Source organism: Loxodonta africana, chromosome 10 (assembly GCF_030014295.1).
Source record: "Loxodonta africana isolate mLoxAfr1 chromosome 10, mLoxAfr1.hap2, whole genome shotgun sequence".
NCBI lineage: Eukaryota > Metazoa > Chordata > Mammalia > Proboscidea > Elephantidae > Loxodonta > Loxodonta africana.
The window spans coordinates 22,803,109-22,817,620 of record NC_087351.1 but is presented as its reverse complement, the minus strand read 5'-3'; the positions used below and the strand labels follow the sequence as shown (position 1 = coordinate 22,817,620).

The 14,512-nt window shown below is 43.9% G+C and overlaps 1 protein-coding gene across 1 annotated transcript in view; it reads right to left on the bottom strand.

Moving 5' to 3' along the window:
* RYR3 (ryanodine receptor 3) overlaps positions 1-14,512 on the bottom strand; it is a 446,068-nt gene that overhangs the window by 239,261 nt on the left and 192,295 nt on the right. Inside the window, exons 22-29 of the mRNA XM_064291963.1 lie at positions 13,711-13,927; positions 10,153-10,257; positions 8,012-8,115; positions 6,591-6,674; positions 4,754-4,913; positions 3,238-3,385; positions 1,963-2,168; positions 1,205-1,379 (exon numbers count right to left, since the gene is read on the bottom strand). Of these exons, the coding sequence (XP_064148033.1) occupies positions 1,205-1,379; positions 1,963-2,168; positions 3,238-3,385; positions 4,754-4,913; positions 6,591-6,674; positions 8,012-8,115; positions 10,153-10,257; positions 13,711-13,927 (1,199 nt within the window). The remainder of the gene's footprint in view (positions 1-1,204; positions 1,380-1,962; positions 2,169-3,237; positions 3,386-4,753; positions 4,914-6,590; positions 6,675-8,011; positions 8,116-10,152; positions 10,258-13,710; positions 13,928-14,512) is intronic.

The following is a 14,512-nucleotide window of genomic DNA, read 5'->3' as shown; positions in this document are numbered from 1 at the left end:
GGAAATTGTTTCTTTTTGTAAAGTCCTAGAAACTGAGAGCTAGAAGGAGCCCTGATCATTTACAGAAGCTGAAATGAGGCCCAAAGAGGTTAAATGAGGCCAGCCCAAGAAGACATGAGTGGTCAAACTCAGAAGGAGAGCCCAGGTCTTTGGATCCAGAGCTGCCTTGTTTCCTCTCAACCACTCTGCCTCCTCCTCAGCTTGAATGAAGCAGCAGAAAGTGGTATGGCACTGAGCAACGGGGTGTGTGCAGAGTGAGTACTAAGTCAGCGACATCAAATTTTGTATCTGGGAAGGACATGGGCACTTACATCATCTATCCTCTTATTCTCTGGTAGAGGTGAAGAAAGTGAAGCCCAGAGAGGTTAACTGAAGACTCTCTCGATGCCACGCAACAAACTTGTGTAGATAACATAGTTGCATAGGCAGGAAATAGTAAGCACCAATTGCTTTTTTGTGTAGCTGCACTGCCTTGATTTCGGTCTACTCATGGCCATTAGTAAGTACCATTGGGCTTGGATTTCACAAATGTGCTTGAATTTCAAAGTAAATTGTATTTCATTCAAGGGGAACAGCTAAGTCAAACTTTCATGTTTCAATAAGTTCAATCAAAGCATCAAGTTCAATTAGACGAACATGCAGATGGACAATTCAAATTAGAATAAAAGGATACTTCTTAAATTCACTGATCTTCTGGTCCTGCTGAGGACATTAGTCCATACACAATTAGCATTTCTTTTGTAATCCTGGGAAACCCTAAAATGCTAAGTGCAGGGGAGGGGATTACAGGAGAGCTTACTGGTAAATCTGTCTGTAATTTTAGAACATATTTATGCTGCATATACCAACTATTGGAAATCTTAGTGGCGTAGTGGTTAAGAGTTTGGCTGCTAACCAAAAGGTCGGCAGTTCAAATTCACCAGGCGCTCTTTGGCAACCCTATGGGACAGTTGTAGTCTGTCCATAAGGTGGCTATGAGTCAGAATTGACTCGATAGCAATGGGGAGAGAGAGAGAGAGAGATAGCAATTATCACTATTATTTGTCTTAATTCTTCAGAAATCATAGTATAAGGGCTAATCTTCACCTTTAGACTTTCAAATATGCAAAGGGCAATAAATAAGGAAGGAGAAGAGCTCAGCCAGCTGTCCCTGGATTTTCCTGTAACCCCACACATTTGGGATGGTGGAGGGTAGTAGATTTACCATTCTCAACCTCGTAGTCCGCGAAGGCAAGTTCAGAGCCTTTGTTTGTGATCAGCAGCTCCCCATTCAGTGTGAAGATCATTGAAGCATCATCCAGGTTAATCATACATCCAACCACATCTCCTGGCTGCCAGGTACGTCCAAAATAGCCACTCCCTTGATGCCAACGCTGGCCCTAGAAAAGAAGACTTCAGGGCTTAGCCACATGGGCGGTCCTACAAGTTCCCTCTTCAGCTGGAGCAATGACCACATCAGCAATTTCTCCTAACTGGCAGTAGAACGTGATTTCTACAGGGCACTCACCTGTCTACCAAGGATAACAGACAGGGAGGAGGGGTCTACCTTATAGAAGAAGGAACTGAGACACACAAGGCTCATCTGAACAGGTAGCCTGGGTCTCCTGACTGCTAGTCTGCTATGACACAAAGCAGAATTCCCTCTTGGGCAAAGTGGTAAGATTTCACCACATACTGGCTGTATGGTGTTCTATGAACTGCCTCCAGAGTAGAGGTAATGAATTAGGTGTAAGAGCAGATACGGAGATGACTATATAAAGGACTTGGTCATGTAACCCTTGTCGTTACCAGAGCAAAGCAACACTTACTAGGAGATGTTCATACAATGGTCAAAATTAGCCAGTATGGTGGCCACTCACTTTTGAAACCACAGATCCAGATACTTAGTGCTTCTAGCTTCCTGGGAAAGGTCTGGAGAAGAAAACCTTGGACTGAGAATGTGTGGACAATATCCAGACTCACCCTGCTGCCTTCAAATACAAAGGCTTGGTCATCGGCCCCCAGTTCAATGTCAGGCCGGCAGCCTGGTCTGGCCCAGCCGACCCGCATGTCTCCTCCAGTCACCACCTCAAATTCAAAGTACCACTTTCCAGATCGCACTGCGTAAGACCGCTCTACCCGGAAAAACCGGATCTTGTCTATGCTGACTTTCTCCACCGTTGGGTCAGCTGTTGTGAGAAGAAAGGGGAGGAAAGGGTGCAGGAGGAAAAAGAGAAGAATTTCCTCAGTAGAATGGAGTTTGACAACACATACTGACCACAGGTCTCCTACTCTCCAATATAGCATTCTGTTCATAATATAACACTCATTATCATCATTATAGAAGCCCTGGTAGTGCAGTGGTTAAACTCAGCTGCTAACTGAAAGGCCAGTGGTTCAAACCCACTAGTCACTCCATGAGAGGAAGATGTAACAATCTGCTTCCATAAAGATTTATAGTCTTGGAAACCCTATGGGGCAGTTCTACTCTGTCCTACAGAGTTGCTATGAATTGGAATTGACTCGATAGCAGCAGATTTGGTTTTTTGGATTATCATCATCACAGCACATCATAAAAATAAAAATACAAGTACCATTTACTAAGTGATTTCTCTGTAGGCGATCCTTTAGACACCATATATCTCAGTTTTTCCTCACAGCAACCGTGAGGTCAGCAATATTGTCCCCATTTCACAGATGAGGAAACTGAGGGTTGGATGGTTAAATTACTTGATCAAAGGTCACAGAGCCAATAAACTGAGAAACCAGGATCTGAACCCACGTCTGTCTTACTCCAAAGCCATCCCCTCGACCATTACGTAGTACTGCCCCAGTGGCCTATGGTAACCTCCTGGGTTGTGAGATGACAATGGTATGTTTATCAATTGTAAGTTGGTGATTTTAATCAATGCTAGAATTTTCTTTGGAAATCAGATTACCTGGAAAATAAGAAAAATAATGGTGACTTGGTTTTGTGATCAGGTATTCCAAGAAGACTTAGCTACCCTGGAGAGTAACTTAATCCTTGTGGCACTGGGTCACAAAAGCATTTGTCATAGAAACATCTGTCAATTGGACAATGTTGTATATCAAACATGGTCCCCATTTTATCAGAAATATACCAGTTAGTCTTGTAGTGTTCTTCACCATGAATACCATTTCTAACGGGACAAATTAGACCTACTTAAGGTTAGCATTTCCCTAGAAGATGACCTATTCAGTACATTGAGGCCAGAATGAACAATCTCAACTCATTACCTAGTTCTTGGTCTGATGGCTCAATGTTATACCCATAACCAACAAACGTTCGAACAGCTTCACGGAGGCTGTCCCTGTTTGACTTCTTGGTACGCTCGTCCAGTAACGCATATGGCACCAGACGGGGATTTCTTTTGTTCTTCAAATCCTGCGTGAGGCCAGAGAAAAGAGGTGGCGAGAAAAGTCTTTTTAGCTTTACAATAGCTCATTCCACTCACATATCCCCAGCAACTGTCCTGCTTTCTGGCCGGCTCATATCAGTGTTAGCTTTTCCCTCAAATGCCTTGATATTCAGCAATGTACATATTTGCTACTTCTCTTCAGGATTAAATGAGTATAAATGGAAAAATTGTTCCTAATGTTCAAAGCTAGCATTCAAAAACACATTTTAATAATGTTGGCCTGTGAATAAAATGAAGTAGCATAAAAATTGGTTAGAGGCCTCCATTCCCAAGGCAAGGCAGATAGGGATTTGGGTAAGTATTCCCCTGTGGAAGATCACACCAGGATTTAAATTATTACAGCCTCCTCAACAGCCTCTTAACAGGTCTCCAGAGAGAAACATCACAAAAGGTGGCAGAGCCAATGTCCAGATCATTGCAGTGGACACATTCCTATGAGAGTCCTTCTCAGTTTCTTAGGGGGGCCAAGAAGACAATAATGACAATTGCAGTGGTAAGTCATCACAGGCTGTGTTTTGAGTCATCTGCCTCCTCTGTGCCATAGTTTCCATAGTTGTAGACTTTCTGGCTGCCAGACAAGCCCAGGTTCGGAAGCTCAGGTGTGATAATAAATGTGTATACAGCTAACCCTGAACCTCCCTGAAACTACCGCTAGCATTGGTGGCTAGAGACGGGAGAAGCATTTTGAGGAAAAAGGTGTGCTAGATGGTTAAGCCCCAAACTCTGCCTAAGTCCTTGTTGTGTCCTGGCTCTTGGGCTACCTCCTACTCAGGCCACGAGCTCTGCCCAGGGATCCTCAGCCTCATGGGCTGAAGGAAGGGGGCACAGAGAAATCCAGAGAAAAGGCTGGTTTCCCCCCTCCCCGGCTAGCTTTCCTTCCTTTTCACTTTCACTGGCAGATACTTGGACCATCCCAGAAATACTGCTGCCTTGTGACACCGATTTGTGTGAGCCTTAGCTTGGCCTGGGTGAGTGGCATGACAGCACGCCCGTCCATGATGCAGGCAGCAAGACAGAGAATGAGATTACATATAGGTAGAGCGGGCATGTGTGTAGGGTGGCACGTATGATAAGTGGGTCAGACTAACCAAGGGAAAGGTATGTCTAACCATTTCTGCAAAATTGGAATTGTGCCTAGAGTCAATGTCAGTGTGACCATCAGAAATTTCGTCCAGTCCCAGGATTCAATAAATAATGAATGCACTGAGGTGTGAGGGACAGAGTACAAGGGCAACCTCCATCTTCCAATCTCACATCCACCAAAGCAAAATGGCATTGTGATGGATGACCACACTTCCTACCTTTTGCAGCATGCCCGACCCAGCACCCCTCACCTGTTGAATGCCGTAGGTCCATCCTTGTTTTAGTCTGTCTTTTGCCCAAACGTTATGAGCATTCTCTGCAAGCTTATCCACTAAAATTTCTTGCGGAGGTGACAGCTTCACGTCAGACAAATCCAAAGGGGCTGGTTTATAGCCATTGGACATCATGTAGCTGTAAGTAGATGGGAAAATTATATATTCTGAACAGATCTGTTACGACTCTCCCAGTCCAGATTGTAGACCAACGGCACACGGTAAGGGCACTAGGTAGATGAGCCTACAGTTCTCACACTTTGGTGAAATGGAGATCTTGGTTATATTTCAAGAACATAGATGAAGCCCCTAATCAACCACCCTTCTTGCCAAAATAGGTGGACAGGGCAAATCTCTCCCTATTTCTAAGATAGCCACTTATGTGCCCGACCAATGATGGGCACATTCACAGTGCCACAACATTGCCTGAAGCTCCTTTGTCCCACTTCAAAACACAAAAATGGTACCCAGATTGGCAAGGACAGGACCTTGAGCCAAACGGTTTCTTATAAGATCAACGTTGAATGATCACTCAGTCTTAGGAAGCTAAAGCTCTACTTTTGGAATTGCAGAATAATCATGACATCGGAGAATTTGTGAGCTTGCAGGGACCTCAGTGATGAGCTGTGCAGGCTAGGAGTCACAGCCTCCAATCTCTTTTGGGGCCGGGGACATAATGGGAAGATGTGGAAAAGCTTAGTAGGAGTCCAGGTATATACACTGTGTGTGTGTAGAGGACCGGGGTACATGTAGGGGTGAATCTCAGAAGAACAGCTGCTACTCACAGGCAGCTCAGCACAGCCACACAGGAAGGTGAGTCCAGAGATGCCCATGGTCACAGGGCCACTGACTGCCCACAGCAGGGCCAGAGCCTAAATGTGATGACTCAGGCCAGGGCTCATTCCACCTAGGAACCTCTGAGCAGCGTGATATGCAGAACTCATTGTAGGCCTAAGACACTGCCCCTCATCCACCTTTCTCAGGGCTTAAGAGGTCTGATCTTGAGCAATACCAGCATGGGCTCTCAAGCACAGGACCAAGCAGCCTCGCCAGCAGTCTGTTCTTCCAGCTGCTGCCTCTCAGATGTGCTTCTCACAGCACTGTGAGTGCATCTGAGAGTGGAGCTTGGCAGCTTGGGAGATGAACAGGGAAGAAGGGGAAGATAAGCATTTGATTCAAGTTGGCACTGCTGTGGGCTCCTAAGTAATTATGACACTTGTGTGTGAATGGCTGTGCACCCAAGGCTGGAGCACGCGAGAGAGGGAGAGTGTGAACAAGCCAGCAGGTGCTCAGTGTGCCTCTGAGCATGTCTGAGCAAGTCTGAATGTGCAGTAACAGGTGACTGTATGAACGTGGGGGGTTGGAGGGGGCGCAGGACACATGCACATATAGGTGCCACATTAAATATGGGCAGAGACATCATTTCCACAAAGGATTTATAAGGCTGGCCTAATGCCAGAGGAGTGAATCTATGCTGTGGCTACTGACCATTTTCAGGCTTTGGCACCAACTGTTATTCCTATAGATCAAAGACGGTGCTCCCATCTGAGGGCTCTGCTCAAAACGAACAAAATAGTGCAAAGCCTAGGCAAAAAGGGCAAAAACAGGGAATACCCTGAAATACTTCTATTTCAGCAAGTTCCTATTTGGGGGTTTTAGTGCAACCTAAGTAACTGGGAGCCACCCTAAACTGGTCCTCGGGGATATCTGAGGCTGTCATCTGCATTTTCAGGTTTTGTACATGCTCCCCCAATCTCTCAGTGTAAAAATCCAGGCTGAAGCATTGATGCCTGGAGTCATTTAAGAAATCACTTACTTTTTGGGCAGTTTCACTTTCTTGAGATCTTCCTCAGCAGCTGGATTAGCATGAGCGATGTGGCATCCCAGGGCCAGGAGGGTTCTGTGACATAACAAAGGGACAGGACTAGGATCTACTGCAAGATAAAGGATCACAAGAACCCTAATCCGCTTCAGAGGCAATAGGCATTCATTTAGACCAGGGGTCGGCAAACTTTCTGTAAAGGGCCGGTAGTAAACATTTTAGGCTCTGCAGACCGTACATCTTGGTTACAGCTACTCAACCGTGCTGTTGTAGAATGAAAGCAGCCATGGAAAATAACTAAACCAATGAGCTTGGCTGTGTTCCAATAAAACTTTACAAAATCAGCTAGCTGGTGAGATTGGCCTGTGGGCCATAGCTTCCCAGTGTCTGATTTAGGTGACCAACCAAAAAAACCAAACCAGTTGCTGTCAATTCTGGCTCATAGCGACCCTATAGGACAGAGTAGAACTGCCTCATAGGGTTTCCAAGTAGCGTCTGGTGGATTCGAATTGCCAATCTATCTGTTAGCAGTTGAACCCTTAACCACTATGCCACCAGGGTTTGACAGCAAATGTAAAACTACAAAACAGAACGTTCATTAACAGTCCCTCTTGAAGAGATTTTCCAGTTTATAAACTTGTGTTTGGATTGCATCCTGCTTCTGTGGAACAGATACGATTCTAGTATTAAATCTGTAAGCCAGTAAGTATTTACTGTTTGCCACGTGTCTGCCTTGAGCTGTGCTTGATTGCCATCATAAGGTTCCAAAGCTCTACCCTCGAGAGCATCAATGTAATTGAAGACATCTCATATGTGAGCCTATGGGACAAGGTACCATTACAGAGAATTATTATACCAACCAAACTACAATGTTGAAATGTTCTGCACTGACAACCAGAGAACAGAAATACAAAGCAGAGAGGGTATTGTACAGAACAGGCAATGAACACAAAAGGAATTCAAGATGGGAGATTCCAACCTGGGCTATAAAATTTAGGGTCTGAAATAGGCTTTTAACCACGGGTAGGATCATGAAGCAGCTAAAAGGTGTTGTAAAATTGAACGTTAGTGGTCAAATCATGTTTCCCATTGCTTTTTTTTTTTTTTGAAATGCTTTGTCTTCTTTTCCTGATTTGAGCTGCAAGAGGCATTTGGCTCTTTGATTCTAAGTTTCTCTTCTTTTTCTCCTGCCTCCTGCCTTTTCCTTGTCCCTGGCAAAAAGTAAATGGTCTCTAAAGAAATACATGCACTAAATAATAATGGTGGATCCGTCATTCATTATGATAAATCCTTTTGTGACATGAATAATCACCATCCCTGTTTTCCGGGCCAGAGACCTACTTTTGCAGTTTAGTTACAACACACTAATCATTCACTTACTGCTTAGTCTAAACTCAACCCAATTAAACACTCACTTTAGGGTTTCAGTTGACATTTGCAGGTTATAATTCTTCTCTGTTTCAGGTAGCTTTGAAAACTCCACAAGGCAGGGGTGTTGTCTTTTATTGTCATCCCGCGTCTAGGTGACAACATAAGAAAGGATATAATTGAAATTTTGACAGCTGGCACTGCCTTGGAAAACAAAATAGAAGACACACATTGAAATATGGCCCAGGCCATCCATATCAGGCAAGACAAAGATAGCTATTTGCTGATAGACAAACAGACAATCTTCTCTCCAGTAAACAATACATACAGTCCTCAAGTTCCCCAGGGCCCACGCTCTAGGGATTTGTTTTCAGTCAAGTGTTTGCATTCAGAACATACTTTCCCAGAGAAGCAATTTTACACGTGGTAGCCATGCTTCTGCTTGTCCAAAATCCATATCACCACAATGCTCCTGAACATAAAAGACCACAGGATTGGGACCAGAGCTAACCAACAGAAATACAATGCGACCCACAAACGGGAACCACCTTTGTCATTTCAATTTTTCTAGAAGCCACTTTAAACAAGGCAAAAAAACACAAAAGAAATTAATTTTTATGTATTTTATTTAACCTAATATATCCAAAATATTCTTTAAACATGTAATCAATATAAAAATTATGAGCTATTTTACTTTTTTTTTCATACTAAGTCTTCAAATTCTGGTGGGTGTTTTACATTTACAGCTCATCTCAATTCATTTTGAGTGTTCCATAGCCATGTGTGGCCAGTGGTTATCATAGTGGACACTGCTAGTCTAGACACTAGCTAATTCATTCATTTATTCAGTCTATTATGTGGTAGGCTCTGAGCTAGATATTAAAAATTCATTGGTGAGCCCGGATAGACAAAGTCCCCACCCTCATAAGGCATACTGTCAAATGAGGTAGAAATAAAGATGAAGCTGCCCTTGTAGTAAGTTCCCTAAAGGAGAGCTCTTTGGTGTTATGAGTCCACACAGCTCTCATACACAGCTGGTCACATATAAGGAGAACGTTTATACAGTAGCCATATGTCTTAGTCATCCAGTGCTGCTATAATAGAAATACCGTAAGTGGATGGCTTTAACAAAGAAAAATGTATTTCTTCACAGTAAAGTAGGCTAAAAGTCCAAATTCAGGGTGTCAGCTCGAGGGGAAGCCTTTCTCTCTCTGTCGGCCTTCTCATCAGTCTTCCCCCAGACTAGAAGCTTCTCTGTGCAGAGACCCCGGGCCCAAAGGACAGTCTCTGCCCCTGGCACTGTTTTCTTGGTGGTATGAGGTCTCCTTGTCTCTCTGCTCACTTCTTTATTTTAAATCTCAAGAGATTCCCTCAAGACACAACCCAATCTCCTAGACTGAGTCCTGCCTCACTAACACAACTGCCACCTATCCTCCCTCATTAACATCACAGAGGCAGTATTTACAACATATGGGAAAATCACACAATACCGGAAATCATGGCCCAGCCAAAATGATAACACACATTTTTGGGGGGGACATAATTCAGTCCATGTTAGAGTGCAGGGATCCTTTCAGTAACTAATCTGGACTGTGCATAATTTGAGTGTCAAGGTGATGGGAAGCTTCAGAACTTACCTATCCAGCTGCCTTTAAACCTGACCTTACACAAATCACAGAGCAAAGTCAATTTACATCCTCTTTGAGAAATGCTTTCTAGTGGAAGAGATTCCCTAACCGCCTTTGAGTGCCCATTAATCTTAGTGAACCATATTATGTCTGAAAACCATATTAAACAATGCCTGATTCAAAGCAATGAATCACCTCTTCACCACCCATGCAGGGAGAACAGCTCTCTCTGAAGGGGATGGGACACCAGAGTGTTCTGAAGGAGGCCCTGTGGAGTGACTGGAACCCACAGCCCCCAAAACAAAGGACACCAGCCTTTGGCGGTAAGAGGGAGATAGACTCCTGGTTCTGTCTGTGACGAGCTGGCCTCCTCAGCGTTCCTGACTACAGCTAGCAACTGAGCCTGCTGCTGAATGCTGTGAAAGTTAAGACAGATGGTACTGAGAAGGGAGCAGGTTTTGGCTCCTGAGGTTCTCACACACATCTGTGTCTTTGAAGAACTCTTCCAGGTAACAAGGCAATCCAGCCCTCCACTGCAGCCGGGCCAATGAACAACATACCTTGCCGAAAGTCCACCCAAGCTCTATTTTATTCATTCCCCAAAGCTCATGGATATTTTCAGCCAGTCTGTCTCGGATTTTCTCCAGGTGAGGTGGCAAAACAACCTAAAAGGAAAAGGAACGTGTGGACATTAGAGCTACAAGAATCGAAAGCACTAAAATCTATCATAACATCTGTATGGGTCAGGGGCCCCAGTGGAATTCACAGGCATGTCCCATAGGTGGGCTGCACGTCTTCTGACCTCACTCTAGAGATGCACCCAGATGCGGCCAGCTCTCCTCTTCCTCAAAACTCCTTTCTCCCTTGGCTTCCTCTCTGCTTGTTGCTGCCTTTCTGACCACCCACCCCCACCCCCACCTCAGTCTTCTTTACATATGCTTCTGTTGCATGTTCTTCACGTGTGAGTGCTTCCCTGGCCCCTATCTCTCCTTACCCAGGTCATATTGTTTCACAGCTCTGTGGCCTTGTATATGTTCCTCTATCCTTATTAACTCTCCCCAGCATACACATAACACACACACACACACAACAGACTCCCGCATGCACACTTGGGAAATCTCACCCACCCACAGTAGATGATCACTCCCAAGTCTGTTTATCTCTGGGTTTCTCCAGCCGAGGTCTCCCCTGAAGTTCAGACCCACAGTTCCAGCTGACTGTAGGACTTTTCCACCAAAATGAACTTGGTGCATTCAAAGATGAACTTAGCATTCCTTCAAAGCCTTTTTTTCTCTTCCTGTCTTTATTTTCTCTTTTTGCTGAATGGCCTCACCATTGCTTTAAGCCTGTGTCTTCTTTTTTTTCCTCCTGGCAATACCCCTCCCCCATACCTAAGATCACCAAGATTGGAATCACTCTTTTGCCTGCCAACTTTTGGCTAGAGCTGAGAACAGCAGTCCACTTTAGCAGGGCCTGTACCCTTGGTCTGCTCACTTCTGCATCACCTTCCTGGCCCTCGTACTCCCCCTGCTATTAGAATGAGTATTCGTATTTCCACCACTAAACTTCATGGCCTGATTTCCTGGGGCTCACGAGGAAAATATTCTTTGGCAGAAAAAGTCTATCAAATGTGTGACATGTTAGGAGGTCATAGAGAAAATTTTATATTTAAATATTTAAAATGTATGTTATAATCACCATTTACCTTTCAGTTAAAAACAATTTTTAAAACCAACTTAATTTTCTTATTAAGAAGTCAATGTTCACAAGTGGCATGATGTTTTGATAAGAAACGATCTGAGGAAAATTATCAGCCAGCAAGTTACAGCTGTATCTGGACCCCGGGAGTTAACAAGAATAATCTGTTTATACTAGGTTTTCCTTAGTGATCCTGCCTGTGAGTGAATTTGAATGCTGGAGGAATAATGAGACTTCAGAGAAAGGGGAAAATGAGGCTGCTGTGGTAAGAGGCCTTTATAAACAAACCCAAACGGTAATCTCAGTGGTCTCAATTTGTGATTACCTACCTATGGGATGGATGAACTACATGGCTTGATAACTGCCTCCTGTGTGTCTGCGGCTGGGTTGGAGTCGCAGGGAAGGCTAATTGGAGCTGGGCTCCTGTCTGCCAACACTCAGCACAGGCCTGGGGGCGTTGGAGCTATCAGCGCACGTTAGTTACTGTCTAATGATACAAGGTTCTAGTTTGGCCAAGCTAAAAAAAAAAAAAAAATTTTTCCCAAGCCTGTTCCTTAACAATACTTAATCTGCAAACTAGTTAACGTGCCCCAGGGAGCCTGGAAAGTTGACTCTGCCTGAGTATCTCACATTTAACTTCTCCTTTGACGATAATTTCACTGAATGATAGATTCTAAAAATTTACAAGGTTTCATTCAAGGTAATAAACTGTATCTTCCCAACGAGAACTTCCCTATGACTCGATTTTCTACTAACATTTTGCTAGTTCCAGGGGCCATATAAACTCCGCTTTTGATCTAGATCTCTGAATGTCTCTTTCTGGATGGCTGCTTTGTCTCTGTTTCCAAATCTGCAATTCTGGATGTTTAGAAGGCTCTTCCTGCTTCTTTACTGAGCCCTCCTGATCTCCCTCATCAAAACTTGCCCTTATTCTCTTGAACTCTTTTTGAGGCCAGCGATTTCCAGGAAGGCTTTCTGGAGTAACACATATGTTTCTGATTACGCAGTAAGGTGAGCAGCTAAGACGAAGAGAAATCATGCTGGCTGAGGCCAAGGACAGCTTATTCTCTCCCTGCTGGACACTAGCCACCTTCTGTGTGGGAAAACTGCTTTAGTTCTTTGGTCCTGGGGCTGTATGTCTAGAACACACAGGAGCCAGATGACCCGACTTCTAGGATCACCTCCAATTCACAAACTCTTCCTCTGTTTCCTATCAACATTCTCAACCTCCACTATGTTTAAGGTGCTGTGCTAGGCTCTGCATAGCAGGCAAAGAAATACCGAGATTTCTATTCTATGGGAACTCACAATCATCACCTGTAGGATCTAAGAAGCAAACACAGGGACACACACATGTGGCTGTAACAAGGCCAAATGAATATTATGGGCAAATACACGCTAGAGACATTCTACAAGCTAAAAGGGCTATATTCTTAGAAACTATTAACCTCAAGAGGCAAGGTCCCTCTTCATCTATTTTCTCTACCACGCAGTGATTCAAATGGCACTAAAACAAACAAAAAAACACCTAACCCAGTGCCATCGAGTCAATTCCGACTCATAGGGACCCTATAGGACAGAGTAGAACTGCCCTGTAGCGTTTCCAAAGAGCGCCTGGCATATTTAAACTGCCAGCCCTTTGGTTAGCAGCCATAGTAGCACTTAACCACTAGGCTACCAGTGAAAGCCTTGGAAGTGTTAATAAACGGACATCTTCTTTCCCTTTCCAGAGCCTGTATTTTGAGAGAGACACATTCACAGGGTATGATATGGAGCATACAACGGTATTCAGCACTTCCTGTATACCAGGGCAAATGGCTAGATTTTCTACATGCTTCCACTCCTCCAGGCGTATAGCCACCTGAGAATGTTCATTGCCACCTGTCTCTGCTTTGTGCTTCTACTTCTAGGCCCTTATTTATCCCACCCCTGTTACTTCACCTCTGGCCCCTCATCCCCATTTAAGCTTCCTAAAGGCCCTGACTGAATTCCATCTTCTCTACACAGACTTCCAGAAACACTCTAGCATAAAGGATGGCTCTAGCATTTATTTGTGCATAATATTCATTTTTCACATATTACATTTGGCCTTTAAAAAAATGATACATTTGCTTCTTACCTCAACTTGGCTGTGGATTCCCAGAGAACAGTGTTGGCAATATTTCTGCCTATGCTTTGCAGAGCCTAGTACAGTGACTGCCATGTACCAGGTGCTCAAAATGTTCCCTGGTTGAGAAATCCTGAAAGAACTCAATCTATCCATGTGGTGGAAACATGAAGAATAACAGTTGTTGACATTACGGGGACAATTCTACAGAACACACAATACAGAATGGCTCAAACACAGCATAGAAAGAAGGAAGACTTAACTGTATTGCTTCATCTACGTGGGCTCCCTCAGGTTGGTGATTTGAACTTACCTGACTGGTGTCTATGGGACATGGGATGAAAGAAGCCTGGGAGAGGAACTGAGTGGTACCCAACAGATCTCTAACACCTTCGGCATCGCGCTTATATTCTTTGACAGGCTCCAGTCGCATCTTCTCTTTTGGCAGTAAAGCTTCGTAGCAAGGGGCATAGCCAGAGGGAGGCAGGAACTTAAACTCTCCATGACGTCCACCCATCAGGAAACGTACTCTGTGCCATTTGGAGAGACCAGGCAAGAGAGGTTAAACAAAACCCCAGCCCAAATGAGTGAAAATTAAAATCAGCCCCGACTAATTTTGCTGGGAAGTGACTAAATTTGGATTCGGCATAGCAAACATCCCAGGGTATGCAAAAAAGCCGTGGAGAGGGAACTGAGCAGCAACACATAGTCCTCGGCTGACGCTAATATGTATCAGCTAAGACCTTCAACATTACTTCAGCATAAACATCATTAGATTTTTAAAATCAAGTTTATGCTTATGTAGTAGGTAAATCATCGCTACAGATATCATTACAACAGTATTGAAAACAGTAACAGTGACAATAATGATGAGCTTATTCTCTGGAAAGATCATATTAATTCAAATTATAGCATTAGACCTCCAAGTCTTCTTCCTTGAGAAAGATTATATCCAACATTAATTAATGGTGACGTAACTATCCGGCGGGGAGGGAGAGAGGATAGGAAATTCTTATCTAAAAATACAGGCAAAATAAAAAAAAGATTAACGGAAGTGGCACCAGAGTATTAAATACGCATGACATGCATGCCACGGTGATATTATTTAATAGAAA